The sequence below is a fragment of the Penicillium soppii genome (genome assembly GCF_028829465.1).
Source record: "Penicillium soppii strain IBT 18220 chromosome Unknown utg000001l, whole genome shotgun sequence".
In the NCBI taxonomy this organism is placed as follows: Eukaryota; Fungi; Ascomycota; class Eurotiomycetes; order Eurotiales; family Aspergillaceae; genus Penicillium; species Penicillium soppii.
This window is the reverse complement of record NW_026643231.1, coordinates 62,340-89,224: the sequence shown is the minus strand read 5'-3', so window position 1 is coordinate 89,224 and position 26,885 is coordinate 62,340. Positions and strand designations below refer to the sequence as shown.

General features: G+C 45.7%; 9 protein-coding genes across 9 annotated transcripts; 5 read left to right on the top strand and 4 right to left on the bottom strand.

The window, feature by feature from the left end:
* Positions 1 to 1,726: 1,726 nt before the first annotated feature.
* N7529_000020 (ABC transporter substrate-binding protein) lies at positions 1,727 to 2,976 on the top strand (the record flags this gene model as incomplete). Its single annotated transcript, XM_057235551.1, has 3 exons — positions 1,727 to 1,910; positions 1,982 to 2,263; positions 2,327 to 2,976. The coding sequence occupies 3 exons, from the start codon at positions 1,727 to 1,729 to the stop codon at positions 2,974 to 2,976; spliced, it is 1,116 nt and encodes a 371-aa protein (XP_057102354.1).
* Positions 2,977 to 6,620: 3,644 nt separating this feature from the next.
* N7529_000019 (uncharacterized protein) lies at positions 6,621 to 7,986 on the top strand (the record flags this gene model as incomplete). Its single annotated transcript, XM_057235550.1, has 5 exons — positions 6,621 to 6,664; positions 6,736 to 6,920; positions 6,985 to 7,091; positions 7,152 to 7,744; positions 7,806 to 7,986. The coding sequence occupies 5 exons, from the start codon at positions 6,621 to 6,623 to the stop codon at positions 7,984 to 7,986; spliced, it is 1,110 nt and encodes a 369-aa protein (XP_057102353.1).
* A 2,210-nt stretch (positions 7,987 to 10,196) lies between these two features.
* N7529_000018 (extracellular lipase) lies at positions 10,197 to 11,966 on the top strand (the record flags this gene model as incomplete). The annotated part of the gene is made up of 2 exons (XM_057235549.1): positions 10,197 to 11,748; positions 11,812 to 11,966. 2 exons carry the CDS (start codon positions 10,197 to 10,199, stop codon positions 11,964 to 11,966), a joined length of 1,707 nt encoding a protein of 568 aa, XP_057102352.1.
* A 1,242-nt stretch (positions 11,967 to 13,208) lies between these two features.
* Positions 13,209 to 14,370, bottom strand: N7529_000017 (uncharacterized protein; the record flags this gene model as incomplete). The annotated part of the gene is made up of 4 exons (XM_057235548.1): positions 13,209 to 13,629; positions 13,691 to 13,765; positions 13,827 to 14,060; positions 14,159 to 14,370. The coding sequence occupies 4 exons, from the start codon at positions 14,368 to 14,370 to the stop codon at positions 13,209 to 13,211; spliced, it is 942 nt and encodes a 313-aa protein (XP_057102351.1).
* An 801-nt stretch (positions 14,371 to 15,171) lies between these two features.
* On the bottom strand, positions 15,172 to 16,977 carry N7529_000016 (glycoside hydrolase family 3 protein; the record flags this gene model as incomplete). Its single annotated transcript, XM_057235547.1, has 1 exon — positions 15,172 to 16,977. One exon carries the CDS (start codon positions 16,975 to 16,977, stop codon positions 15,172 to 15,174), a length of 1,806 nt encoding a protein of 601 aa, XP_057102350.1.
* An 801-nt stretch (positions 16,978 to 17,778) lies between these two features.
* N7529_000015 (general substrate transporter) lies at positions 17,779 to 19,473 on the top strand (the record flags this gene model as incomplete). Its single annotated transcript, XM_057235546.1, has 3 exons — positions 17,779 to 17,923; positions 17,977 to 18,464; positions 18,523 to 19,473. 3 exons carry the CDS (start codon positions 17,779 to 17,781, stop codon positions 19,471 to 19,473), a joined length of 1,584 nt encoding a protein of 527 aa, XP_057102349.1.
* Positions 19,474 to 20,933: 1,460 nt separating this feature from the next.
* On the bottom strand, positions 20,934 to 22,528 carry N7529_000014 (aldehyde dehydrogenase; the record flags this gene model as incomplete). The annotated part of the gene is made up of 4 exons (XM_057235545.1): positions 20,934 to 21,075; positions 21,125 to 21,567; positions 21,616 to 22,009; positions 22,056 to 22,528. 4 exons carry the CDS (start codon positions 22,526 to 22,528, stop codon positions 20,934 to 20,936), a joined length of 1,452 nt encoding a protein of 483 aa, XP_057102348.1.
* A 968-nt stretch (positions 22,529 to 23,496) lies between these two features.
* On the top strand, positions 23,497 to 24,080 carry N7529_000013 (uncharacterized protein; the record flags this gene model as incomplete). The annotated part of the gene is made up of 2 exons (XM_057235544.1): positions 23,497 to 23,751; positions 23,910 to 24,080. The coding sequence occupies 2 exons, from the start codon at positions 23,497 to 23,499 to the stop codon at positions 24,078 to 24,080; spliced, it is 426 nt and encodes a 141-aa protein (XP_057102347.1).
* A 1,673-nt stretch (positions 24,081 to 25,753) lies between these two features.
* On the bottom strand, positions 25,754 to 26,005 carry N7529_000012 (uncharacterized protein; the record flags this gene model as incomplete). Its single annotated transcript, XM_057235543.1, has 1 exon — positions 25,754 to 26,005. One exon carries the CDS (start codon positions 26,003 to 26,005, stop codon positions 25,754 to 25,756), a length of 252 nt encoding a protein of 83 aa, XP_057102346.1.
* Between the last annotated feature and the right edge of the window lie 880 nt (positions 26,006 to 26,885).

The window sequence follows — 26,885 nt, the reverse complement described above, 5'->3', positions numbered from 1 at the left end:
ACGGGGTGAATTTAATTGATAAAGACGACTTCCTTTAAATTTACCTTATCGTAAGAAGGGCTACGTTTAAAGCTTCTACTATATAAAATAGTTTTAGAGGTGCTAGTCTAGTACCTCTAGATACTAATCATGTATTAGAGAAGCTTAACATTTGTGTTAAATCTATAAACTCTCTCCCTTCTAACCACCTACTACGGCCTACTTCTTCTAGTAGTACTAGCGATTTGGATACTCTCTAGGGTCTCTTAAAAGTTTAAAAAACAAGTTCTACGATCAAAAAAGGACTAGAACCTTTGTCGGGACCTATGACTTCACCTTTAAAACGGCGAATTTATCGATCGTATGATATGTATATTCGGACCGTAGTTCGGCTTACTATTGTGGAAGACCGCCTAACGAAATTAGAGGCTTCAAATAAGAAGGTTGTTAAAAAGAGGGCTGCTAGTAAGAAGCAGATACCCTATATAGGCAGCCTGCGGAGTTTGGAGAAAATTCGACAGGGTGTGGATGTGGAAAATGAAGATGCAATGGAAGATATATATCTGATGGATACTGCTGTGGTAGTTGCAGTTGAACCTACACTTCCCCCTATGCCCCTAATTAGGCGTGTTGTGACGTGCTCTGGGTGTGGAACTCAAGGGCATACATATACTACATGTCCTACGCGTTTTAGATAGTCAATTGATGTTTATTTTTGGTATTGAATATGATTTTCAAATTATGATTTTTTGAAGTTCTAAGAAAGTGGCCGGAGTAACCGGGTAGCCGGAGTAACAGGGATCCACGTTATCAGGAAGGCGGGAAAAGGAGCTCCACCAGGGAGCTTCCGAACGGAACCTGCATCGGATGCATATGGCTTCATTAATAATCATATCTCGCAATCTATGGAAAGTCTATACTGTTGAATACCTAGATAGCCTCTTTTTTACTGCACCTTAGTTCCTAGCGTACCTAGATACTGGTTAGCTCTCTCTCTGTCTCTCTCTTTCTCCACCTACTTCCAACCTTAGACGGTTAGCATTGATTGGCATAATGGCAAATAGTTATCATACCATTACGTTCTAAGATATTTAGAGACACAAATCCATGCCCACGCAGCTATATCGCGTGTCAGGGGCGGGGGTGCGACTGAATGACCAATCAATGAAAACCTTAGTTTCCGTGTACTGAGACATAAAAATCCTATACGGGACCTATGAAATGATCGGCATTGAGTATCTGAGACGAATATATTGACTTGCAACTCTTGTCTCAAATGCCAAGAGACACTATCTATATGATGGTCGTGAAATAGAAAGTACAGCACTCAAAAATCAAGCAGATTACCAAGCGATCCATCCACATCTGATATCAATTGACCCACTTGGGTTTCTTCCCGACCTCGGAACTCCAACGGTGCAGGTTTCAATGACCATAATTGCAGAATATCCATAAATACAAGTAAGCCTGACAAATTTTTGACAAAGAACTTTGTTTGCTGGGCATGTTTCATGCTATATTTTCCCAAGGCACCTGGGCATATAACCTTGCCCAGGTGATTTGTCATGATTCCCCTGTCCCCAGGTGCCCTGAAGGAGCTCAGCTTGATTAATAATGACCGCTTGACAATATAACGGAACTCTTCCGTGACCCCTTCCCCTTGAGAATAGGAGAGTATATATAATTATTAGAAACTCATTTCTCATCGCTCATCTCATTCAGTCTGTAAAGTTTTTGATCATTAGTCATGTCACCGTTGAGCACATTCGTTGCCAGCCTAGGTCTCATTGGCCTGGGCTCAGCTGCGATTCTTCCAAAGTTGAATAGTTATCCCGGTCACGATCTGGCTATGGAAAACCGTACACTTGATGAGATTTATGCTGCAGCAAAGAATGAATCTGGTGAACTGATCGTTCTCTGGGGTGGAGACGGTATGGATCCTGTTTCCAATTTTTGTTCATTGCCTGTGATTTATGCTGACCATGGTGCTTTTGATATTAAGCTGTTAGCCAGGGAGATCCCACCATTGCTGCGTGGCAGGCTCGGTTCCCCGACGTGAAGCTCAACTTGACCGTAGATGTGTCGAAATACCACGATAGTCGGGTTAATCGACAATTCCAGCGTGATGGCACCGATGGTGCTGACATTGCTGTTCTTCAAACCCTCCATGACTATGGCCGATGGAAGCGCGAAGGACGCCTTCTTCCCTACAAGCCTTCTAAGTGGGAAGACGTCTATTCATCGATCAAGGACCCCGCGGGCGCTTTCACTGGCACGTACATCTGTGAGAAATACTTCCATGTCCAGCGACAATCAAACGTGATTGCTAACGAGCTTCACAAATAAGATCAATTTGGTAGCTTCGTTTACAACAACGAATCACTGAAGGCTTCTGACGTTCCTGAAACCTATAAAGGATTCTTGGACCCTTTCTGGAAGGACAAGCTCGTTCTTACCCAGCCCAACGACGACGATGCGATTACTTACTTGTTCTCGACCCTTATTGAGAAGTATGGCTGGGAATGGTTTGAAGGTCTACAGAAGCAAAATGTGAAGTGGGTTCGTGGAACAGGCGAGCCCGCAAACTACGTGGCCGATAAGAACTCCTCTCGTGTTCTTTCCTTCACTACTAACTTGATTACCGCCGAAAATATCGCCAACAAGGCTGTGGAAGATACTCGTCTTCTTTGGCCTCAGACTGCTGCGATCTTCGCCACCACGCCCCGCCCAGAAAGCTCCCGACTATTCATGAGCTGGTTGCTCAGCGACGAGTACCAACAACAATTCATCGACAATGGCAGTTTCCTCTCTCGGAAAGGCTTGGTTTCAAAGTCTGGTAGCGTATGGGATGAGCCCTACACTGCCCTCAGCCAGTTCTCTACCTTCATGGAAAATCGTGACCTTGTCGAGTGGTGGAGACTCCAGTTCGAAACCTCTCTTGGAGTTGCCATCGGAGTGAGCCCTGTTGACTCTTTCTATGGAAAGATCCACGCTTGAAAAATTCCAAATGACTTGGTGTAATAGAAAACTCTGACAAACTCACCGAATGACCGATCCGCATTTTGTTCCTTTCAAATACGCTTTCTGAGCTCAAATGTTTCTATGTTTTCTTTACTGCTTAGGTGTTGGGCTAAAGAGACTCCAGAGTAAATGATGTACTATAATTATTGATATCAATTGCTATCTACTCTAAACCACCACCGAAAAGATCTCTCCACGTTACAAAGGCCATATATTCCTTTGTGGAAAACCTCGCAGGGCCTTTTGAGTTATGAAAAAATGGTCCCTGATTTTTCCTTCTTAGTCTCTAATGACAAGATAGGAGGCCAGGAAACGCTATAAGAATAAGTAGCAAGGAGAGAGGGAAATAAGATGAGAGATCAAAGAAAGAGAGAGTAAGAGAGCTATCTAGCTAGCCTTATTAACCTAGAGTATCTAGCAGATCATTAATAGTAACTTCTTAGTTTTTTAGTATTTAATACCAGTGGTTTTACCTATATCTCTCTTCCTCTGTCTTAATGCCTTTAATACCGGAGTATATCTACTGGAGTCCTTTTAAGACTCCTCTATGTAGACGACTAAGGACAAGCAGAAACAAACTACAGACAAACCATTGACTCAAGACGAAAACTTAAGGAGAGGGCCGAGAAAGGAATTAAATGGCAGCGAGAGATGAAGAGCGGTCTCTACTAGGAGATGATGAGTAGCTCTGGCCTGAAGCAGACCTTCTACAACCACCCATGACTACGATCATATAAACCCAGCGGCAAGTCCCAATAACAAAGTCCAACTTACGGTGAAATTTTACGGGAAGTCATCAAAGCAATCAGTCAATTATAGGAGTTCATACTCTCCTTACTCCTCTCATTTACCGGATCGCCTCGTACGGCATAGCGCGAGGCCAAGTGAGGTAAAAGTGATATCATTGTGGCCCATACAATTACAGATAGCCAGAATCCTAATCATCTTTATCATATCGCTGATAGTGATTACACCACAGGACACCGTTGTCATCTTTTATGCGCGCTGGTGTTGCATGGGTAAATATGACCGGGGTAGTTTTATCCCATTTGTACCATAGCATTTGGTAGGTTTGTAGGCTAAACAATCATATCCTACTATTGATACTGTTTTTCATGAGCTTAACACCAGGTTATATTAAGGACTCACGTCCAAACCTTCTTCTTACTCAAAAGGTTCGCTAAGGAGACTTTCTGGAAGAATTATCTATATATCGACTTTTCTAGACCCAGGAGAGGCTTCTTTCCCTTCAACAGTAATTAGACCGAGTGGTGTGACCATACTGCTCGTGATTGCTCCAACATAGTTTAGTTGAGGTTGTATCGACACTGACTGACAACCGGGCGTAATAGGCTGGATACCAAGAATCCCAGTTGGAATCTTGCTCAAGAGCACTTTCCGAGGAGCAGCAAATTAGCCTTCACGCTTAATGCATAGGAACAAATGGTTTAGCCGGGTTGTATCATACCTATGCTCCATGTATAGCAATTGCTCGAGGACTCAACGACATCTCGGATTATGTAACCAACTTTTGTTCAACCATAATATCCTACGCATCACGGCAACAATCCTCGCCTTGTGTCCCAGATACTCCACTACTTGAACATTCCACCCAATAAAGATAACCAATCCACTCAAATTCTACAACGCAATGGCAGGAATCAGGCTAAAGTACGTGACGGGGCCCCGCCTGGCTACTGGAGGTGTTCCGAAATCCCACTCCTTAACCTAATCCACATAGGACCGGGCGCGGGAATCGGATTTTCCCACAAGCCCGTCGGCTCGTGGCAACCTCTCAAAATGACCTATAAAAGCCTCGCGGGTAGAAAAATGCCGCTTTACTAGGTCCTTATCCCCGTAGAATAGCACTGGTCGGTCACCATTCAGATGAACGACAGCGAAAAAAGCGAGCAAGACGTGGTGTAAGACCCCGTTACGAGGGTCTTGGGACTTAGGTGGATTCGGGCAATAGAATGGAGAAAGCAGTAGACAAGTTCAATGCTGAACTAATCGCTGGATTCCAAGACTCCAGGCCCTGAACTGTTTATATACAAATGTGGGGTCATGTGAGGTCATGAACCCTCGCATTGCGGGGCTCAGCCCTGGGTCCAGTTTGCACCTGCGAACTGGCCATCTCGCAGTCTCACATAGACTGCGAGATACAGATCGTCAGACCTGCTTAGTACTTGGGTCCTGACACGTCGTTTATATGTGCAGGGTAGCGCGTGGCAACAGGCCCATCTGTTCGCAAACTGTAGTGGAAATCATGCAGGGCTTTTTGATAAGGAAAGAGAAGCAATACAAAACAATACGATAAATTTGTGTGTATCGGGAGGGACTGGGAGAAGAAGAGAGGAAATTTCCCCAAAGCTAGCTAAGAAGTCTACAGAGTGTTGAAGCCTGAGGCATCATACATGTGGGGTCCTCATCACCTTTCTTGCCAGACGGTCGTCACCAGACATTACAAAGTGGAAATAATCTCTGGGGCTGGTTGCAATGGTTACGTGATCAAGGTGATTCAGGTATGACGGCGAACTCGGGAAAATGTGCCATGCTCCACCATAGTTTACATGGTTTGCTCTATCGGACCTTGTCGGGAAGCTTGCTACTTACTAGCTGTGGTTTATACCGCATATATAGATAGCTGAGAACTATGAGAAATAGAAGATAGAGTTCTCCTCATATCCCATTGGTCGAAAGTATTCATTTGCATTTGTCAAGCAAGGTAAGCTCCCGAAGTCCCGAGATTTAGGTGTCTCAAAAAAGAGGGGCATTTGATGCTAGCCCACACCTTTTTGGCCAACCCTGAAGTTTAGTCAGACGGCTATATGGCCCCGGAACCCAAAGGCTCCAAGAACTCTGCGTTTCCAATACCGCCATTTCTGGCTGAATTTTGGGAAAAAAAGTTAATCTTACTATTATACTCCTTATTCCATACTGACAAGGTGAATTTAGGATTTCCCATTACTTTATATGGTTTACATGGTTTGGACTTGATCTGAGTACTCGGCCATATATTTTTCAAACTTTCGAACAGGTATTCCGAAAGAAAGTAGTTGGCCAATTTTCACCGGAGATAAGGTGTTACGGCCGGCGAGAATAAGCTAGCTTATAAGAGTTATAATGAACCCACTCTTCAGTTTTAGTCTCGTTCACTATCCCACTATCCGTATCACCTGAACGATCAATCTGTCCTACCTGGACACCAGATGGAAAATATACAACAGCTTGATATTTCGGATGGTAATTACATACGAAAAATACAATTCCATCTGGTGGGACAGACCAACCGAGTACGGTAGGGCGTTTAGGGGAGACTAAAACATCATTGTGGGTACCGGATCATCACCATTATTAAGTCGAATGGTTTGTCACCGAGGAAGTACTCCTTGGATCGCAGGCGCAACGTTGGCTGTCCCCACTATGAAGGCATATTTGTCATCCAGAATGTATCCGACAGTCGGGAAGACTATATCAATTGATTTTACCTAAATTGTTTAAAATGACCAAGGCTTCTCGATCTTGCTCTTTCGGACTTCACCGCGCTTGAATTTTCTACATATTTAGACTCTACATCAGAGGATTTCAACTAAACAATCTAAAGCTTGTTATTTGACAGCATGGCGGATATCAAACTTCTCCTGACCGGAGCCACAGGTTACATGTGAGTTTGAACGAACGCCACCCTTCATGTTCTCAGTGGAAAGAGAATGCTAATGTTGGATTGATGCACAGTGGTGGATCTATATTAACCCAGCTGCTGCAGTCTGAGCTTCCCATTATCAAGCGCATCAAAGTCACTGCCGTCGTGAGACAAGAGAGTCAAGCTGCTTTACTCCGTGAGCATGGCGTCAATGCCATCGTTTTTAGCGGCCTCGAAGATACCGAGCTGCTCCAACAATTGGCTAGCGAGCATGACAGTGAGATATACGTTCCAATGAGAGAATACAACGAAAATCTAACATTTTGATTCCTCCCCTTTAGTGGTGATAAACACCGCGTCAACCTTCCACCCAGCTTCGGCTAAAGCCATGATTCTAGGTCTTGCTGCACGCAAGAAGCAGACCACGCAAGCTGTGCACTTCATCCACGTGCGTGTCTCCGAAGGTACCCTCTAAAGAAACCACAAAAAGCTAACATCATGTTCTCAGACCTCTGGCACAGGTAGCATCGCGGATCTCCCGTTGTCATCTACGTACCTTGATAATCGCAAACACTCCGACAAGGATGACACATATTCGTACCTGAAGAAGCGGGAGGAGGAGGGGCCTTTCCCTCAACGGAGCACAGATATGTTGGTCGTTGACACCGGTCTCCAGGCGGATGTCAAGACTTACACCCTGATGTCCCCGACCATCTTTGGTGTAGGCACTGGTCACTTCAACAAGCTGTCCATCCAAGTCCCATTCTTCATGCGCGCGGCAGTCGAAGCCAAACACGCGCAAGTTATTGGCGAGGGCGCCTCCATCTGGAGCGATATCCACATCGATAATTTGTCGGACTTCTATGAATTCCTTATCTCGAAGATCTTAAGTGATGAAGATGTTCCCCACGGAAAGAAGGGTATCTACTTTACCGAGACAGGCGAGCACACCTGGATGGAAGTATCCAAGGCCGTCGCGAAGGCTGGCCTCAAGCTAGGCGCCTTGCCAACTGAAGAGGTCGAGAAGTTGTCACTTGAACAGGCTGCTGAGAAATGGGTTGGGGGTAACTTGATGTTCACCGAGTTGGGATTCGCTTCAAAGTAAGTTGCTTGACTACTCAACTATTAAAAGTTTACCTGAAATTGACAAGTGAATCAATAGCTCGAGGTCACAGGCCGATCTGGCTAAGGAACTTGGTTGGACTCCCAAGGTTGGTCTCTTGAATCTGGAACATGCTTGTCTGGAGGAGTTCAGGGCCGTGATGAGCGAAACCCAAAAAGATGATAAGTTGCTTACCAAGGCCAACGTCGCTAAGAAGGTGAGCGAGGGCAAATCTGACTAAAAGGCTTGGGCACATCCCTAAGGTGGTCCACCGCCATTTGAAATGCTTGTTTGAAGAAACTCAAGGCCAATGCCGTAGTTGGGGATTCAGATTGATGATATGGCGTACTTCTAAATGTATCCGTGACAAAACTAGTAAAAAATTAGTGAAAATGATTCTGCCGACACCCAGATACTTTTTTCATTGGCAAATAGTAGACCAAGGCAGCAGCAGATGTAGCAGAGCTTGTTTGAAACATGAGTGACGAGCCGACTACTCAGGAAAGAAACAATATCAAACAACTTCCCGCAGGGGGTTGATTCTATTGTCAGTTGAGGAATTGATCTATTACTGCTTCATTGATCCTGAGGTCCCTTTGGATCGAGGTGAGAGTCCGCATTTGGTTTTTCGCAGACTTCTGGGGCATTCAAAACAAGATCTTCTCCAAATAAAGACGGATATGATCCCTCTAAAGTCACCACAGATGCCGTGTGCCTTAGCAGATAATACCTTGTGAAAGTCAAGTAAAGGAATGTCGGCGCCAAGCCGTGTCCGCGAAAAAGCATAGAAAATCTTCAGACCATGTGATACCGCATATTTTAATAGCGATCGGGAGAGTTTACGACCTCTCTTGATCTAGTGGTTTTTTTGCCGAAATTTGAACAGGGAATGCATATCCCAGTGGCACAGTAGATCAACCACAAGTTCGAGGGGAAATTGGTCAAGGGATCTGAAACTAGCATTCGATATCTGCTGGAAGGTTGTTCTTATTGAAGGGCAGATATTGAAGTGTTCACGAGGTGGGTACTAGATGACGGACAGAGCGTATTCTTCACAGAGGTAAGCGGCGGTTTCATTCTCACATCCTCTCTCGTCGACAGGCGGCCAGGTTACGTCGACGTGTCGACAGGAACACACTGGGTACATATAGGCTTCACTTTAGGGGATTGCCAAGGTTCAGGTCACTCTGTGACACATTTATATCAGGCTTTAATTATTTACACACGGCTTTGATTTAGGAATCTGTGGTATCTATTGCCCAGTTGCCCCCTGTTTTCCAAATGCGCTGGAGAATTGAAAACTTGGCACATAAAGTAAAGTACCGAGGAGAACTCATGTTGACAGTCATAGAGGTATCGAGCTTAAGAAAGAGTAAGTATAGAGTTAGGATGGCTGTTTAGGGCACGTGAACCCCATATCTCAAGATAGATAGCTTCTTCCTTCCCTCCTTTCCTTCTCTTCTATCCCCCATCATCAACCATCACAATCAATATCATTTCATAAATTCCTCTCCCTCAGTTCTCCATCAATGGTTGCTCGTCTTTACAGCTTATCATCTTCAAAAATGTGAGTACCATGTCGATCCGTATTCAACTTGTGTTGGGGATGTCAGGTGACATCCCACATTGGGATAGTCTCCCATAGAGTAGATAGATAGATATCTCTCGCTCTCTCTCTCTTTCTCCTTCTCTCCTCCGTCCACAATATAATATTTCATCTACATTCATATTCTATTGTATGATCTCCACAAACTTGTCACTATACCAATATCAAAATTCAGCCATGTTTATGTTAACGAAAGGGACTGACAGTCTGTACGGGGATATTGTCATTTAACGAGGGCTTCTTCAGCGCAAACAGCCCTGATTGGTTTCTTGGTCAGTTTAATTTCTCTAACTATTTTATGGGCAGAACCATTTCTTGAATATCTATATTTTGCTGTGTTTGATTCATTACCCAGTTTATTTGGGTGTTTCCATAAAACTCGAAATTATACATGTAAATAGATAGGCATGCACATATCTCTTCCTAGGTACATGATTGTTGACAGTTTGCAGTATCCACAGTTTGCAGTATCCACAGTTTGCAATATCCACAGTTTGCAATATCCACAGTTTGCAATATCCACAGTTTGCAATATCCACAGTTTGCAATATCCACAGTTTGCAATATCCACATTGCACTATTGTTTGCAGTCTTAACTGTTCTCAGGGTGCTCCGAAATATTCCTCGCACAATTTCCAAAGACTTATCATAATTGCCGGTCACAGCTTCCGATGACTGCGGCCATAAGAGCCTTCATTGGCACCTTGGCATTTCAGAAATCCGTGATTTGCACTTACCAATGCTAACAAAACCCGCGAAGTTCCGCCGAGCTCTATATTAAAAAACATGGCCGGCCCCCCTGGTTTGGAGATTCCGAACCATCGCGATATTTCATTTTGAAAACCATGCAGTTTCTACTCAGGGCTGCGGCCGTCCTCTCATTCTCTGTTGGGGGACTGGCTAGTGTTCAACATCAATCTGCTTCACCAACCGTTCGTATCCAGAACGGAACGGTAATCGGAAAACATGTCGCTTCCTACAATCAAGACCTGTTTTTGGGAATTCCTTTCGCGCAAGCCCCAATTGGAGATCTTCGATTTGAGGCTCCTCAGCCCGTAAATGAAACCTGGAGCGCTCCTCTGAATGCGACTGTATATGGCGCCCATTGCATCAATTATCTACTAGGGTTGCCAATGGATCCGGCAGATCTGGCCACTAGGTACCCTCAAAGCGAGGACTGCCTAACAATCAATGCTGTTCGACCAGCAGGGATCAAACGCAACGCGCGTCTTCCCGTGTTAGCCTATATCTACGGCGGTGGTTTCCAAGAAGGAGGCTCTGGCGATGCTAGATACAATGCGTCTGCTCTGGTTGAAGCCTCTGTTCGGATCGGTCAGCCATCTATTGTGGTGACTATGAACTATCGTCTCCAGGGATGGGGCTTCTTGGCCGGAAATGAAGTTCGCAATCATGGCCTCCTTAACCTGGGTATTCAAGACCAAAGACTTGCTCTCCAATGGATCCAGGACAATATTGAAGCCTTTGGAGGAGATCGTCGCCGAGTCACCATCCAAGGAGAATCTGCCGGTGCTGCCTCTGTAGGCTTCCACTTGTTAGCCAATGGAGGACGGGATGATGGTCTTTTCAATGCAGCCATTTGCCAGAGTGGTGGGCCATACTACTTTGGTAGCTTTACGTCCGATGCCCAGTCTGAAAAAACGTATCGCTCTGTCCTGAAGGCATCCAACTGCACAGATGCCCACGACACATTGCAATGTCTTCGCGCTGCGCCTTTCGATATTTTGAACTCTGCATTTTCTAGTCTCTCTTTTCTTCCGGTGATCGACGGAACTCTTGTTCCCGAATACACTTCCGTCGCTATCTCCAAAGGCCGTTTTGTGAAGGTGCCTTTATTAATTGGTACCAATACCGATGAGGGCAAGGTTTTCGCCGGCAAAGGCGTCAACACTACCGAAGAACTGGCTGGATACATCGAACAGCAGCCATACATCCGCACTACCAACAATGAAACCGTTCAAGATTTACTTGAAGCGTACCCTGAACCAGGTTCTAACTCTACCAGCGGTCAATCGGATGATACCCTCCCGCTCTCTGCGACTTACGGAGCTCAATTCCTACGAACTGCCAGATATACTGGAGACGTTATGTTCATTGCTGGACGGCGTTACACTTGCGAAATTTGGGCTCAACTCGGCCTCCCTTGCTATAGCTACCGGTTTAACACAATTCCGGCCGACACCGATCCTCTCTATCTTGGTGCCACTCACTTCGAGGATGTTGCATTTGTCTTCAACAATGTGCTAGGGCAAGGCATGCCTTCGAACGCTTTTGATGTCCAGCCCGCTACACGGGAAGAGAGCTACAAGCAGTTAGGCGATCTGATGAGCCGGATGTGGATGAGCTTCGCCGCGACACACTCTCCTAATCACCACCAAGGTACTTTTGTGGAATCACTTATCTATTGCTCAAAGTTTTGATACTGATATTTTTATATTGAAGTAAAATCGTTCCAAACTGATTGGCCCACATACAACTTGAAGACTCCCCAGAACATGGTGCTTGATGGAAATATCACGAGTTTCGTGGAAAATGACAATTGGCGTGCGGAAGCCCTTAAATTGATCATCGAGAGGTCTCTGGATTTCTCCCGCTAAGTTTCTGGTTAAAAATTCGTTGTCAGATTCCAACATTTCAAACTCCGGTGACCTGCAAAATCATAAGTATTCTAGCTGGTTCATTTCACGAATGGGTCGGTCGGACAGGATAAAGTTTAGAATTATATCAAGAGCCGAATCTCGAAATAGAGAGTGAATATAGACTGAAATTCTAAAGTTAAGGAAAAACACAAAGAGAAATATAAACTAAAAACACGGTACCCTAAACATATACTGGTCAATGCATACGACGCCAATAATGGTAACAGCTTGTGTTTGTGAGAATATATTGGTCATATATCTCTGGTATACTTGGTGTTCTACAGATGGCGTGTGCGAAGGTGTATAACGGCCAAAGGCCAAATGCCTGAATTGTCAGTATTGGTGCCTGAAGATACCTGGTAATGCCCTTATTTAAATCTGGCAGAAAATCAAAATACTCGAATTACTTTGACACGCGCCTGATCAAGCAAAGTATCTAAATTGCCTGAGTCTTAAAAGTTCAATAGAATGAGGCTGTTCCCACCATATATATACATACACTCCAAGACCTGTCGTTGAAGCTATTCCCATCCAATTCTCTATTTTTGCTCTATTTCAGCTCGACTAATGAGAGGGCAGCATTCTTATAGGTTTTCAAGTGTCGCAATTGAATGAAAATGAAGCTATTCGCACTATCTAAAACATCATGGACCCCCTCCCCCGACCTGGCTATGAGGCTATTTCCATCGCACAACTATTCACCTCCGGGTCCTCCTCCGCTGGCCTTAACGTGGCGAAGTAGTTACCTCCTGTGTCTGCGACCGACCTTGCTTGCGTACTAGTATTGTTTCAATTGCGGGTGTAGGTGGCGATGGCTGGAGATGGGAATAGCTTTATTTATAATATAGTGTATAGAGCGGTGTCGAACAGCGGTCTGAAATAACGCATCCCTAGGCATCTTTAGGTACTAATGCTATGAAATCAGGTATTTGGCCTTTGGCCGTTATGTACCTTCGCATGGCGTGATCATACGGGAGCTGCCTATTTCAAAATACTGTATTGCTGTAAATATGACTTTGTTGGAAGACCTCAGCTTCGGGCTTTTTCAGTAATGTTTCATTATGGTGTCCCTGTCAGGTTACCTATATAAAAGTTGTGAATTGTTTATGGGAGAGGGAATCTATGTATTTTTATTTTACATCAATTTATGTGACTCGTGCCGTTTCAGTCTCGGTCTGGATTTGACTTAAATGACACTCTTCATTCACATTGGTCGAATAGACCCGTGAAATAAGCTCTCACTTCCTCAGGCAGCGATCGGTATGGCTTGAGGTTGCCTTCAACGATCAGGCTAGACAGGGTCGCCTTGGAATAATCTTCAACGTCCCAGATATCTTCACCAATCATTTTCGCCTGCTCTCCAGTTGCCCATATCTTTCGGCAGTATAGTGCGAGGGCAAATGGGTTGCTCGTTTCAATTGCCTCATTCAATGCTTGAACAATGTGCTCTTTGCTTTCATGCTTTGTGATGGGAGCCGCATTAAACTTACGTGCAAAGGCTTCGGCGATCTCATTACCAGTAGGTCTCAGTTCAGACAATGCTAAGTCTCGACCTTGTAGCTGACTGATAGGCGTTGAAGCGAAGATACGTGCGTAAGCTGCTGCCACATAAGGGCGGGTGCTATTGATTAGTTAGAAAAAAAAAGAATTCTGGAAACCAGATTGCGTGTTGGTAGACCTACCAAAGATTCAGGGGCTCCGAAGCACTGTCACCGATGAATTGAATTCTGTTGTCTTGATAGTCGACGCCCATTGCCCTGGAAGATTCAACCCCATGGTCAATGGAATAGCTATCTCAAATATAAGCGAAGTACTTACGGTGTGGTCAAAGCGAACTCTGCAAAATTTCCGGGAAGAACGACCGTAGTAGGGATTCCAGCTTCACGAGCTGCCTTCTCAACCTCGGACTTATGCCGATTCACAGGGATACTGTTGCCTTGTGCGTCGTATCTGGCCGCTAGATCAGAGGGAACGAATAGTTTGACTTGTGTTTTCGGGATTGCCTCAACGAAGTGATGCTCAAGGGGGACGCCGCCATGTCCAACAAGGCAACTGGAGGGAAAAATGAATTAGTAAGTTTTCATACATCATATATCATATACGTGATATATCATTGTTCTATGTTCCTATCCCTGGGGCCACCGACTCACATGACGATATCGATATCCTTGAGTTTCTCGACCAATGATGTCTGATCCATCAAGTCAACTTCAACGACCTCAACATTGGCGGGTAAAGATGAGGTGTCGGAGCCAGGACGATGGAGGACCCGAAGGGGAGCACCTGAGCTAGCAAGTGCTCCGACGATTTCGGAACTAGCCCATCCCCGGTGACCATAGACTGCAATGCGATTAAAAGTCATTTCGTAATATGTTGACACGTATTGTTTATGATCAAAAGTTCAAGGGTGGGAAATCGGGATTTTAAGTACCAGCGCTGAACCACTTTCAATTATACTAGCTTTAGGGCTGTTTGCATTGAGCACGTCACTGAACTGCTGTTCGGAACTTAGCGGACGTTGATTGGTTGGGATCTTGATAACAGATAGGGTCTGACACAAACATGTCAAACCGGCCAAACTCCAACAAACTATTGTGATTGGCTGAACTTCTATAATGGATCTAATACAAACATGTCAAAACATGAAAACTATTGAGTGTGCAGCAGCAGAGGAATTCCTGAGAGAGAGAGAGAGAGAGAGAGAGAGACCAGACCTAGAACAATGACGTATATGCTTCTCAAGTATCATTGGAAATTTAATCTAACATATTGTACTCTTCATGCAATAAGCAAGACAAAAGCATGACTTTGTTCCAAAAACCCTCTCCAGTTGGTCCTTGTCGATGTTTCCAGTCGATATTTTTGGCGAGTTCATCCCTGACCAGAATGTTCATTTCTCCGGGCGGGAGATGGAATCGATAAAAATTTTGGCAGCGTTTCAGGAAGTGTGATGCTGTAACTTATTCTTGTAGCCTTCACCCAAGTCATTAGTGACTATTTCTGTCTTGCAGATATTGAATACAAAAAGTGTTCTCGATCAGGATAGCATATCCGCATAAGAGGAAGTATTACTTTGAAAAATATCACAAGCACAAGTTGATCCAATCTATGGGGGCTAATCATTGGCTGATCTATTTAGGAATCTCCAGCTCCTCTTGGTGTCCTAGACACTAGAGTAGCTTAAGCCGTATCCAAATTGATACAGTGCACTTTTTGTGTCAAAAGGAACGTCTTCTTTGCTCTCCTGTACGGCTTGCATGGAGCAGGGAAGGTCAAAAGGAAGCTTGCCTTCGGGTGCAGCGCCATTGGTACCAAATATGACATCCAGGAATGCTTCTTGACTGCTTCCATAGCTCGTTGTCAATGCAGTGACCTGGCGGGCAAGATCGGGGATGACGGCAGGACGGTCGAGATACACGTCCACAATACTCATTGAGACTTTGGAGAATATTGCCGACTGTCGAGCCCGCTCTTCAGTGGAAAATTCGAGTGAACCGGCATGGAAATGAGCCTCAAAGCCACCGGTGCGCGGCTCGTATGGGCATTGGAGGCGGAGGATGGCAATATCAGCCTCTTCGAGTGAAGCTAGTTTAAGCCCCCTTGCCTCGGCGGCAGCCTCATTGATACCTTCCACGTAGAACTTCTTGCCTTCGGTTAGTTCCCTCCGCAGTGGCAGAGCATTTTGTTCATTCTTCAGGAGAGTATGTGCCCTCCTCTGAGCATCCTCGCCTTTTGCTTTCCATTCAGGCCTTCCAACGATCTTCGCAGCATTCTCGGCATCAATAAATGGCTTGTCGAAGAGACCAAGTGCAAACTTTTCTCGTAAAACTCGGCGAACTGAAATATCAATTCGACTTTCGGGAATCAAGCCATTTTCTACTAGCTGGATGATCAATTCCGGTCGAGACTCTCCTCCAAACTGGTCGCAACCCGCATCGATAATCTTCTTCGTTCGATCCAGCTCGGACAAGTGTTCACAGCCCCAGGCTCGGGCTGGCATATCTTGGCCGAGGAGATTGGCGTCAGTGATGAGACCCCAATCTGTGCAGATGATTCCATCAAAGCCCAACTTCTCTCGCAAAAGTTCTGTGATGACTGCTTTGTTGAAAGCGAATCCGACTTCCTCCCACTCGGTGCCTACCGGCATACTGTAGTAAGGCATCATTTGGCGAGTACCGGCTTCGATTGCCTTTTTGAATGGTTTCAGGTGGTACTCTTGGTTTTTTCCGGGGTAGCATTGCTCGCGACCATAGCTAAAATGTGGGTCTTCTCCATTCATTTGGGAACCTCCACCAGGGAAGTGCTTTGTCATAGTAGAGACACTCTGAGGACCCACATCATGACCATTTTGAAAGCCACGAATGTAAGCCTGGACAAGCTCCCCTGATAGATCGGCATCCTCGCCAAAAGTGGCATTGATCCTCGCCCAGCGGTATTCAGTTGAAAGGTCGATCTGTGGGTGAAGAGATGTTCGCAGTCCAAGTGCGAGGTATTCTTGCCGAGCAATATCGGCAAATTCCTCCACAAGTTTGGGGTCTCGAAGAGCGGCGAAACCCAGGGTTTCCGGCCACAAACTCATAGCGCCGGCCCGTGACCCAGTTCCGACATTTTCGGTAAAATGATGTCGGGGGTCCGTGGAGAATGTGATTGGTATTCCCAAGCGGGTCTGCGTCAAGGCATATTCCTGGACCGCATTGTGCCACTTTGCGATCATTGACGGATCGCTAACAGGGCCGAGAAGGTTGAAATGAGTCATGAGCTTCTTGCCAAGAAGATCTTTGGTATCCTCGACGCCGAACGCTGCAAACTCTGGCGAAAGTGAACCCTCTGGCCCCGGAATGAGCATGTTCTGGAAGAGTTGGCCAGCCTTTTCAGCCAGCGTCATGCGGTTAACAAGGTCTGAAACCCGGTCATCAATTGTCCTCGTCTCATCTCGATAGACGACGTTTAGCTCTCCGGTGGAGGGCATTCTGTAGAATGTTGCGCTGAAAGTATGGCGTACTTCACGTGCGAATGTATGTATCAGATACGGAGTAGTTCAATTGACGATGGTAAGATTATTTTCCTCAACTGAAAAGAAATCGATGGGGAACCCACGTGCCCTGGCTTAGGTTTGCTGAATGGGCTCGTTATGATGCGATATAAAGGGTTGAGACTACACAAGCACTTAACCCTGTCGTCACTTTCATGTGAAAGGAGATGTTGATTGGTTTGCGGTTCCGAAATCGAGCCTAGGAAGCGGACATCCGATGCCGATCCGGGCCCGGATGATCATAAAAGGCTCAATTCCGATGTTTAGCCGAACGCTGGACTGGTAATTTAAACTTGGCGGGTTAGAACATGATTGGGACCCCACAATCCCTGGGGTAAAAACTAGGAAGCTATGGGGAATATCAAGGCGGGAGAAATTCGTTGGCCCGAAGTCGATGATAAGGTCGCATCAACTCTTCCATCGAGAGCTTATTGGCTGCATATCTGGTCGTTCGCCCCATCCTAGTGTAGTCTTTACGATTTAAATGTGGCAAGTTCCTAGGCCACGTTAGGCAGAAACTATTCCTTCTCGGGGATGCATTTTCTCTTTGTATTTACGATGAGATAATACGGTATTGAAAGCGGAAGTGGCTTCATTTTCGGGCATAGCAAGAAAGTTATATAGCCGAGCTCACCTCTGTTTACAAATAACGCAATCAAAAACCTACAGAGTCCACCTTAAATCAACACCTTGATATTCTAGCACGAGCGTTCAGACACGAACGTTCAGAATAAAACAATGGGGAGTGAACAGATTGTAGGACAAGCTCTTGCAAGCGTTCTTCCAAAACATCAGAAATCTTGGTTTCGCATACCACATTTACTTCACCTGAACTTCATTTTGCTCGTACCTCTTCTGTCTCCTGCCGTTGGTGGCTATGATGGTAATTTCGCGTTGACCCCAGATAATGCTTCTTTTGATGACTGACTTTATAAGGATCTTTGATGAATGGTCTCCAGGCCTTGCCCTCATGGAAATTCTATTTCAGAACCCCACAAGGGCAGACCATGGGGGTGGTCAATGCAGCCCAATCCATAGGCAGCGTCCTTGCACTTCCACTTGCTGGTTTTATCTCTGATCGATTTGGTCGCAAGAAAACACTACTTTGCGGGGTAATTACAGTGATCATTGCATCGGCTATTCAAACAGGCGCTGTCAATCTCGGTATGTTCATCTTTTCACGTGTCTTGGTAGGAATGGGAACCATCTTAGTTGTCCAGCCATCACCTATGCTCATCAGCGAACTCTGTTACCCGACCCATCGCGGCAAATACACGTCGTTGTATTATACGTTCTTCTATCTTGGATCGGTTGTCGCTGCCTGGTGTACCTACGGAGCCGAGAAAAACCTTGGAAGTTCCGACTGGGCATGGAGGGGACCATCCCTTGCTCAAGCGGGCTTTTCAATTATCCAGCTGATTATGGTTTGTGAAACCCCCATACAACCAACCGATGCGAACGCTAACTTAATTAATTTCCCAGTATCCCTTCCTTCCGGAGTCACCTAGATGGCTTATTGCCAATGGATACATCACAAAAGCGAGAGAGATCCTAGCCCGGTTTCATGCCGGTGGGGACTCAAACCATCCTCTCGTTGAGTTCGAGATGCAAGAGATCACAACAGGGATATCGTCAGAACACGCACAACATAAAACATCTTGGAGTAGCATGGTGGACTCACCTGGGAAGCGCAAGCGGCTTCTCATAACAATATCTCTGGGTATTTATTCCCAGTGGTGTGGTTCGTCCGTTGTCTCATACTATCTACCCTTGGTCCTGGAAAGTGTGGGGATTGAGGACCCGAAAACACAAACACTGATCAACGGATGCCTCCAACTGTTCAATTTCTTTGCTGGTGTTATGGCGGCATTTTTGGTTGATTATCTCGGACGTCGTGCTCTCTGGAATTGGGGAGGCATAGGAATGCTGGTATCGTTTGTGATTTGGACAGCTTGTTCCGCCCTCTTCGATCAAAATTCGCAGAACAATTCTGCCGGCATGGCGGTAATCGCCTTCATCTTCATCTACTATTTCCACTACGACATCGCCTATTCGGTTCTTATCCTGTCTTACCCAACCGAGATCTTGCCTTACTCAATGCGGTCCAAGGGTCTCAGTATTGAATTGGGCGTTATCTATGGCTCCCTCATCGTGCTCTCGTTCTTGAATCCAATCGCAATGGCCAGTTTCGGATGGAAATGGTATTTACTTTTCTGTGTCATCCTTGTGATCTCGATTGTGACGAATTGGATTCTTCTTCCCGAGACAAAAGGACGTTCTCTGGAGGAGATAGCGGAGCTTTTCGGTGATTCAACCACTGAAGTAATCCCGAGCGAGAAAGAGAATATTCAAAGTGAGGTCAGCCACGTTGAAGAGGCAGAAGTGGTCAAGGAAGGACCCAAAGCTCCACAAATTTCTTCCTTCCGCAATTAACCTACAGACCTTGTTTAAAGGCAATCACATCCAAAACTGGTGGTCTGACTTCCAGGGGCAAAGCATTAAGTAGCTCAATCGGAAAGAAACGAAGTTCATTGGATAGAGAGAGAGAAAGAAAGAAATAGAAATTAAAGACTAGAGGCTAGAGACTACAGTCTTATCTCACGTAGGTGGATACCCTAGGCATCTACTCAGTCGACCATTGGAACGTCTCTATGGTATGTATCTGCTTCCGCAATAACCTTGGAATGATGTATACCTAAGTAAACGAGGGACAATATATAACCTTTTAGGTTGGCGGTCATGTCTAGACCTCTCAGAAGCCCACAAATGGGCCCAAGCCCCCGGCCCATATTCCATTCATGGGGGCCCATTAAAGCCCATCGAAGCCCATCAAAAGCCCAATTCTATACACAAATACAGACTTGGCACGTATAAAGTTTCTGATTAATGCCAGTATTTTACATATCCTCCAACCTGTATATTTAGAATTATTGGTTTTCTATAGTAAGAAGTGCAGTTCGGTTGATTTTACATAAAATCACCCTAAGAAGATCCAATTAAACTATAAGTTTGTACCTAGAAGGTTTACTAAATACTAGTGTGAGCATATATATATCTATGGATGAGATTTACGCCTAGGTAGTTAAGTATATATTTGGTATTAATTATACCCAGTGAAGAGAGAAGAGCGCGATGGCGGTCTGACATCGCAGACAGAACGGTAGGGAGAGACGGGCCTTAAGGGCACACTAGCGTGGGCAATGTAATCAGCCCCTATTCGATAAACATCGTGTAATTGGCAGATCTCTGGAGGATGGATAGATGATTGATTGCCCGAGAATGAGGACTGCTATTGTAACGGAGTGGATCCTGAATCTTCAGAGGCCTGTCAAAGAGACGGGTTATCGCCAGCGTGTCACTGTCGATCACAGAGCGTACTCTGACCGCCACTCTACGCCGCTCCTATCAATGATGAATAGTCCATTCTTGGGAATCTGGAGGTTCTCCAAGAATCAGTCTCTGTACTATTCACATAATACATCTGTTCCGGAGCCATCTTCGTCCTACCTAGTTGACAGGCCCTATCCTGTAAACACTAGAACCCCCCTATACTTTACACGCAGGGAGATGGGAATAGCTTCACGGCGATGACGACGACGCCGATGGATGGAGATGGGAATAGCGTTAGGGCGATGGCTACATATGTAGAGATGGTAACAGCTTCAATTACAATACAGTGTATAGAGCGGTGTCAAAAAGCGGTCTATAATTAGGCATCCTCGGGCATCTTAAGGCATCAACCTTGCAAAATCAGGCATCCGGCCTTTGGCCCTTATACACCTTCGTAAATACGAATTTGAAAATTTCCCAGTTTGTGAACATTGGATATAGAACCAAGACCTCATAAAATATATGGTTGTGACAAAAAAACCTCCTAAATGATGAAAATGCGCCTATTCCATCCAAGTCACAGACTTAGTCCATAAGAACTCATCCAGCATGCTGGTCCCAAAGCGTCCGAATCCACTACTCTTTACTCCACCATGAGGAAGTGCTGCTTCATCGTGAACAGTCATAGAGTTAATGTGTACCGCCCTGCGACCTTGATTAAAACCAACCGAAAATGCACGAAAAGGGAACATACCCAGAGTCGATCTGTTTGGCAACCTTCAATCCCCTGGCCAAGCTTTCAGTGAAAACTGAAGCACTCAGACCATACTCTGTATCATTAGCAAGTTTGATTGCTTCTTCATCACTGTCGACCACGAAAAGCGACACTGTTGGACCGAATGATTCAGTCCTGTAAATGTCCATCTCGGTGGTAACACCCTCAACAATAACCACTCCCATCGAGGTATCGGAGGCCGCTTGGGCTTCCAAATCTCCAATGAAGACTTTGCCACCCTTGGAAATAACATCCCGAACCAAGTCTTTGTTCTTGGAAATCGCAGCTCTGTTGATAGTTACAAACTGGGTGCTAGGACCGCCGAAAACATTGTTCACCGAGGCTTTCAAGGCTTCGCGGAACTTATCAGCGATAGACCTATGAACGATAATTCGTTCTGTGCACATGCAAACTTGACCGGCCTAGAGTGGATTAGTGAAGCTCATTTGGTGAATGCGAGTTACGCTTACGTGTATGAATGAGCCGAGAGTAGCACCCAAAGCGGCCTTCTCTAAATCAGCATCTTCGAGAACAACTGTAGGAGCCTTACCTCCTAGCTCCAGGATCACGGGCTTAATATATTCTGCTGCGAGATGGGCGACCTTCCGCCCAGTGGCAGTACTTCCAGTGAAACTCAACTTCTTGACTGCGGGATGAGCAATCAGGGCGGTTGTCACTTCTGGGGCATCCGTAGGTCGCGAATAGATGACATTGAGACAACCATCAGGAAGCCCGGCTTGTCTAAATGCATCCCCAATTGCCCAGAAGCATTTAGGAGAGAGTTCGGAACCCTTGAGCACTGTGCTATTACCAGCTGCAAGGGGAAGTGCCACAGCTCGAGTACCCAGTATGTAGGGTGCGTTCCTATCGACGTTTAGACAAACGACTTTGCCCAGACTGTTTCACATACCAAGGTGCGATTCCCAATACAACGCCATAGGGCTGTTTGTAAACCAGTGCGCCCGTGCCTTCTTGGACTAACGCAGGAGAAGTGGCTTCAATCCCCGATACTTTGCCTGCAACATCTTTCAAAAGGTTCACGCCAAGCATCAGAATAAAATCTGCAAACTCTGGATGCGATCCAGTCTCTTCAACCATGTAGCCAATAAATTCATCCTTTCGAGCCAGAAAAATGTCGGCCGTCTTAGACAGGATGTCTCTTCGAACTGCGGGCTTTGTGATAGACCATGCTGGGAAGGCCTTTTCGGCTGATTCAATAGCAAGTCTGGCATCTTCGACAAGCGCAGCACTAGATTTGTGCTCAACGTAGCCTTTCCCAGGATTATTCACGTCAAATGTAGTTGTGGTTGTGATGTCTTTATTTCCAATGATAAGAGGGACTGTTGCGCCAGGCGCTCTCTCAGGAAGGATCGAAGTAAACATGGTTGAACGATAACACGGTAATAATGATGGAAAACAGGGCACCCGAAGATAAAGTAGGTTCAAGGTTAAGAGTAGGTCTCCACGTGAATTTAAGTGTTGATTTCATGATTTTTCATTACGGAAGGCGCTAGCTGTCTAGATTTCTACCGACTTCCTAGCCGAATAATTTCTTTTGCTATCAATCATATTATGATCGCCAAGGACTCAGCCTCAGAAAAAGGACCAATAATCGTTAATGTAGCCGTATTCCGAATTTCCGAAATACGTAATTGGCTCCACCAAACGCTTTGGTCTTGGACGATTCGGTTGTAGTAACCCCAATGGCGGGGGATCGCGAAATTGATCTGGGGTCTAGCGGGGCACTAGCGCGGGGCTAGCGCGGGAGTGGTGATCGGAAGGTTAACCAGTGATCGACAGCGCATGTTCGGATTAGGAATCAGATCGGAAGTGGTTTCGGAAGACATGAACGGAACACTGCCAGCGGCATTCCCAATTGTATTCGGACACTAAGCTATGAACGATCTATCCTAGTTCAAGAATTATCCACTGACTTGCAGAAAGGCGACGATGTAATTTTGGATGTGGGAAAAATGTCAAGCACCTCCAAAAGCAGGACAAAGTGTTCCTGAGTTTTGGTTTCTGTGGCCATGCTAGAATGTAAATCTGATTACCCGGCTTATTGCCAAGAATGGGCTCAGCGCAACTTTGGACAGAAGCGAATGGACGGAAGTCTGTCACTGTCAACACCAGATGGCGTTGATATTCAGGGGAATTTCTTCGGCCAGAGCCCATTTGCTTTGACATGCCATTCTTAATGGCAATTCCGTTGTGAAGGTTCCATCAGAGACGCCACTCGCTGTCTTTGCTCCACTTGGCTGCGGCGTCCAGACAGGTGCCGGAGCTATCTTGAACACCCTGGACGTGCAGCCTGGTAAGGCAGTGGCGATCTTTGGTCTTGGCTCAGTGGCATGGGTGCAGTTATGGCGGTGAATATTAGGGGGGCCAGCTTGATCATCGCAGTCGATCTGCAATCTCGGCGATTGAAGTTGGCTAAGAAATTAGGAGCTAGCCATGCTGTTGTTGGCTTGGATGAGGATGTCTTTGCACAGATTCAGAAGATCTCGGGGTCAAATGGTGTGGACTACACCGTTGACTGTGCTGGTATACCCCAGGTGGTTGAAAAAGTTTTGGACTGCCTTGGAACTCGTGGAAAAGCAGCAACTGTAAGTACACCCGCGCCTGGAAAGCGTGCAGGGGTAGATTTGTTTGCTCATCTGGTCATGGGGCGCCAGTGCATTAGATGTTGCGAAGGCCACATCGTTCCCGGAAAGATATGCAGAACATCTCTCTTCCCAAATACCCATAGCTAACTGTTGGTTAGATGCTACCTTATCTTATTGAGCAACATGCAAATGCCAACTTTCCTCTTGATGAGATTGTGTCATTCTATCCAGTGAAGGACTATGGGACTCCGTTCAAGGAAATCAAAGATGGCGAGGAATTGAAGGCTGTTCTTTTCTGGAATAAGCAAGTTATACTGGGGAAATATTAAATTGCGTTTTTCGTTTATCCTTCAGCTACTATTGATGAATAAATTGAAAGCCTCATTCATACACGTACATTACACGCTTTATATTTTGATATTCCCATTTGTATCGAAGTAAATTTGGTGAAGACCACTTGTTTCTATATCAGCGATGTAACCAAGTACGCATATGGTAATTGATTACGATGCCCATGAGTGCTGATATTTAGAAGCTAATCAATACCGAAAAGGGATGATTTGCTCTTTGGCAGAATGTGATACGAAAATACTCTTCATGATGTATTGTCTCGGCCGCAATGCCAATGCTTTGCGCAATTCTGTACTGCCACTTTAGGGTATATGGCTCTATGGCAGGCTGGTGTAGGAAATCTAACTTTAGAAGATGACCGTTCATTTAGCTCTCTTACGGGAAGAGGCTCGGCATATTTTATAAAGTCCTTTTTCCTAACTGGTAGAACTAAACTTGACTGGAGGGATCTACAACATTATGATGTGATTTCCGGGGCAGAATGCGGATAACTGCGGGTGTTTCGCCCCAAACAATTGGTTCGGAATCGGCTGCATTCGGAAGATTGCCTGGACTTTAACGTCATGACGACTAACCTATTCCACGAAATGAGGACTGAACATGAAGTCCCACTGTTCAACAGAGATTTGGTCTACAGTGAAACTGGCCATTAAATTGTCGAGCAAGACGCTGTCGATAGCCAATAAGACCGCCGAACCGTGCGATTGCAAGATTTTGCGCTCTTTCAAACGCAAAGCGAGAAGCAGTCAATATCGAACCCTTTTTTCGTTGAAGCTCTCACTCTATAACGTCGCGAGATACCTCGAGCAACCATAGAAGTGTCTATTGGTTGACTCGACTGTAAACACACAAAACAATGATCGGCAATGCATGTTGGGCCTTAGACTTACGGCCTATCAAAGTTGGCGAGTTTGCTACAGGTAACAGTATATTTGGGATCGCCCAATCCCGGCTGATAGAACCGGACCTTCGCCCCAGTTTAGTCACCATTGCCGGCATAGTTTAAGCCAAGAAACCCCATAGGTTATTTCATTGCGGATACGTTCATTGCGGGCTTGCTAATCATAGAATATCTCTTCCTATCCATGAATTCAACACAAGCTATGACCATGGAAAATTCAATGGGGTAAACTCTGTTGACCCTGGATTTACCCCGCAATACAGGGATACTCTCGACAGCCCTCCCAATGCAGCTTCCGATGGGCTTCTGTTCACCAAAAATTGCGTATCTAGCTTCCGACGTGGTTTTGATATTCGAAGAGGTTGGATCGGAAAATCCGACGACGTCACCCTCCATGTCTAAAGATGTATAAAGGTACACCCCTGATCGCTGAAATGAACAAGCCGCCAATTCGAGCTTGTCTACTCTTTCACCCGAAAATTGTCCAAATTTTCTATACAAGCTATCATCATGACAGTCGACTAAACGGACGCCGAAGACCATCTCATCCGCTCCAAGACTCAGCACTTCGAGAATGGAAATATGCCTGGGTTGACGCAGGTTCCGACCTCTGTGACCCTGTCTGCGGAGCAGTTCGAGAGACTATACCTGACCCCCATGATGCACCACCAGTCAGCCCTTACAAAGAATTTGGCCAATCCGACTCCACTGCATGGATTGACAATATTTCCTATATTGGAAGATCTAGCGCTAATATTTTAACCACAGGGGACTGGGAGCATTGGTGTTGGCAACCTCACCACTTTGTTGTTGCTTGATGGCATAGAGGGGCGCTGGAGGAGGCGGCGCTGCATTCACGTAAGATTTCTCGGAGCCCATTCGTGAGCCCTGCTGACTAGATACAGGGGAGTCTTGATTCTTTTTGATGGATTGCTGCTGGTTCTCTCCAGTATCCTTGAGTTTATTATTGGAAACACCTTCTCGTGCGTTTGTTTTGGACATCTCGGTATGTTTGTTCTGATTCACACGGGATTTAATTGTATGGAGTATTGACATATCCCAGGGGCGTTCTGTTTAGCCTTCGGCGCTACCATGACTCCGGCCTTTAACTCTGCAGGTCAGTGTTGCGCGACAGCATTTCTGAATAGCAAGCTTCAAAAAGAAATTTACACCCGAATACCCGAAGGTTTTGAGTTACCGGCAAGTGCTGGAGGCTCCGAAAAGCGATGTATGGCCTTAGGATATCACCGCGCCTGTAGCAGTAGGAAGCGGCAAGTATCCTAAGGAAACTCGACCTAAAACAGACCCCAGAGGATCAGTGTGTGTTTATCGGAGACGGTATCATTGTGATCTTCTATGTGGATGATATCTTGATAGCGAGTCATCGAACTGCTGAAGAGAGATCACGTCAGCTAGAAAAAGAGCTTGAGAAGAGTTGGGAATTGACTGATCATGGAGAGGCAGAATGGTTCCTAAACATCCGCATTTTGAGAGACCGGCAAGTGAAGAAGCTATGGCTGTGCCAGGATAGCTATATTATTAGCATCGCCAGCCGATATAACCTCACCGACCGATCTATCGTCTTATCTCCGATGTCAGTAGATTATTTGAAGCCGTTTGATGTTACGGCAAATGTCCAGGATACCGCCTATATCAGCAAAAGGTCGGATCATTAGGATATGCCCCCATGATAACTCGACCTGACGCAGCAAAAGCCGCATCATACGCCGATCACCCTGACCGAAAAAGCTCTGCAGGGCATATCTGCCAGGTCTATGCAGGACCTGTAGACTGCAAAGCCACTAAACAGCGGATGGTGACAACCTCCACCACTGAAGCAGAGCTCCTAGGCTTGTCCGAAGCCGGGAAGCACATCCAATGG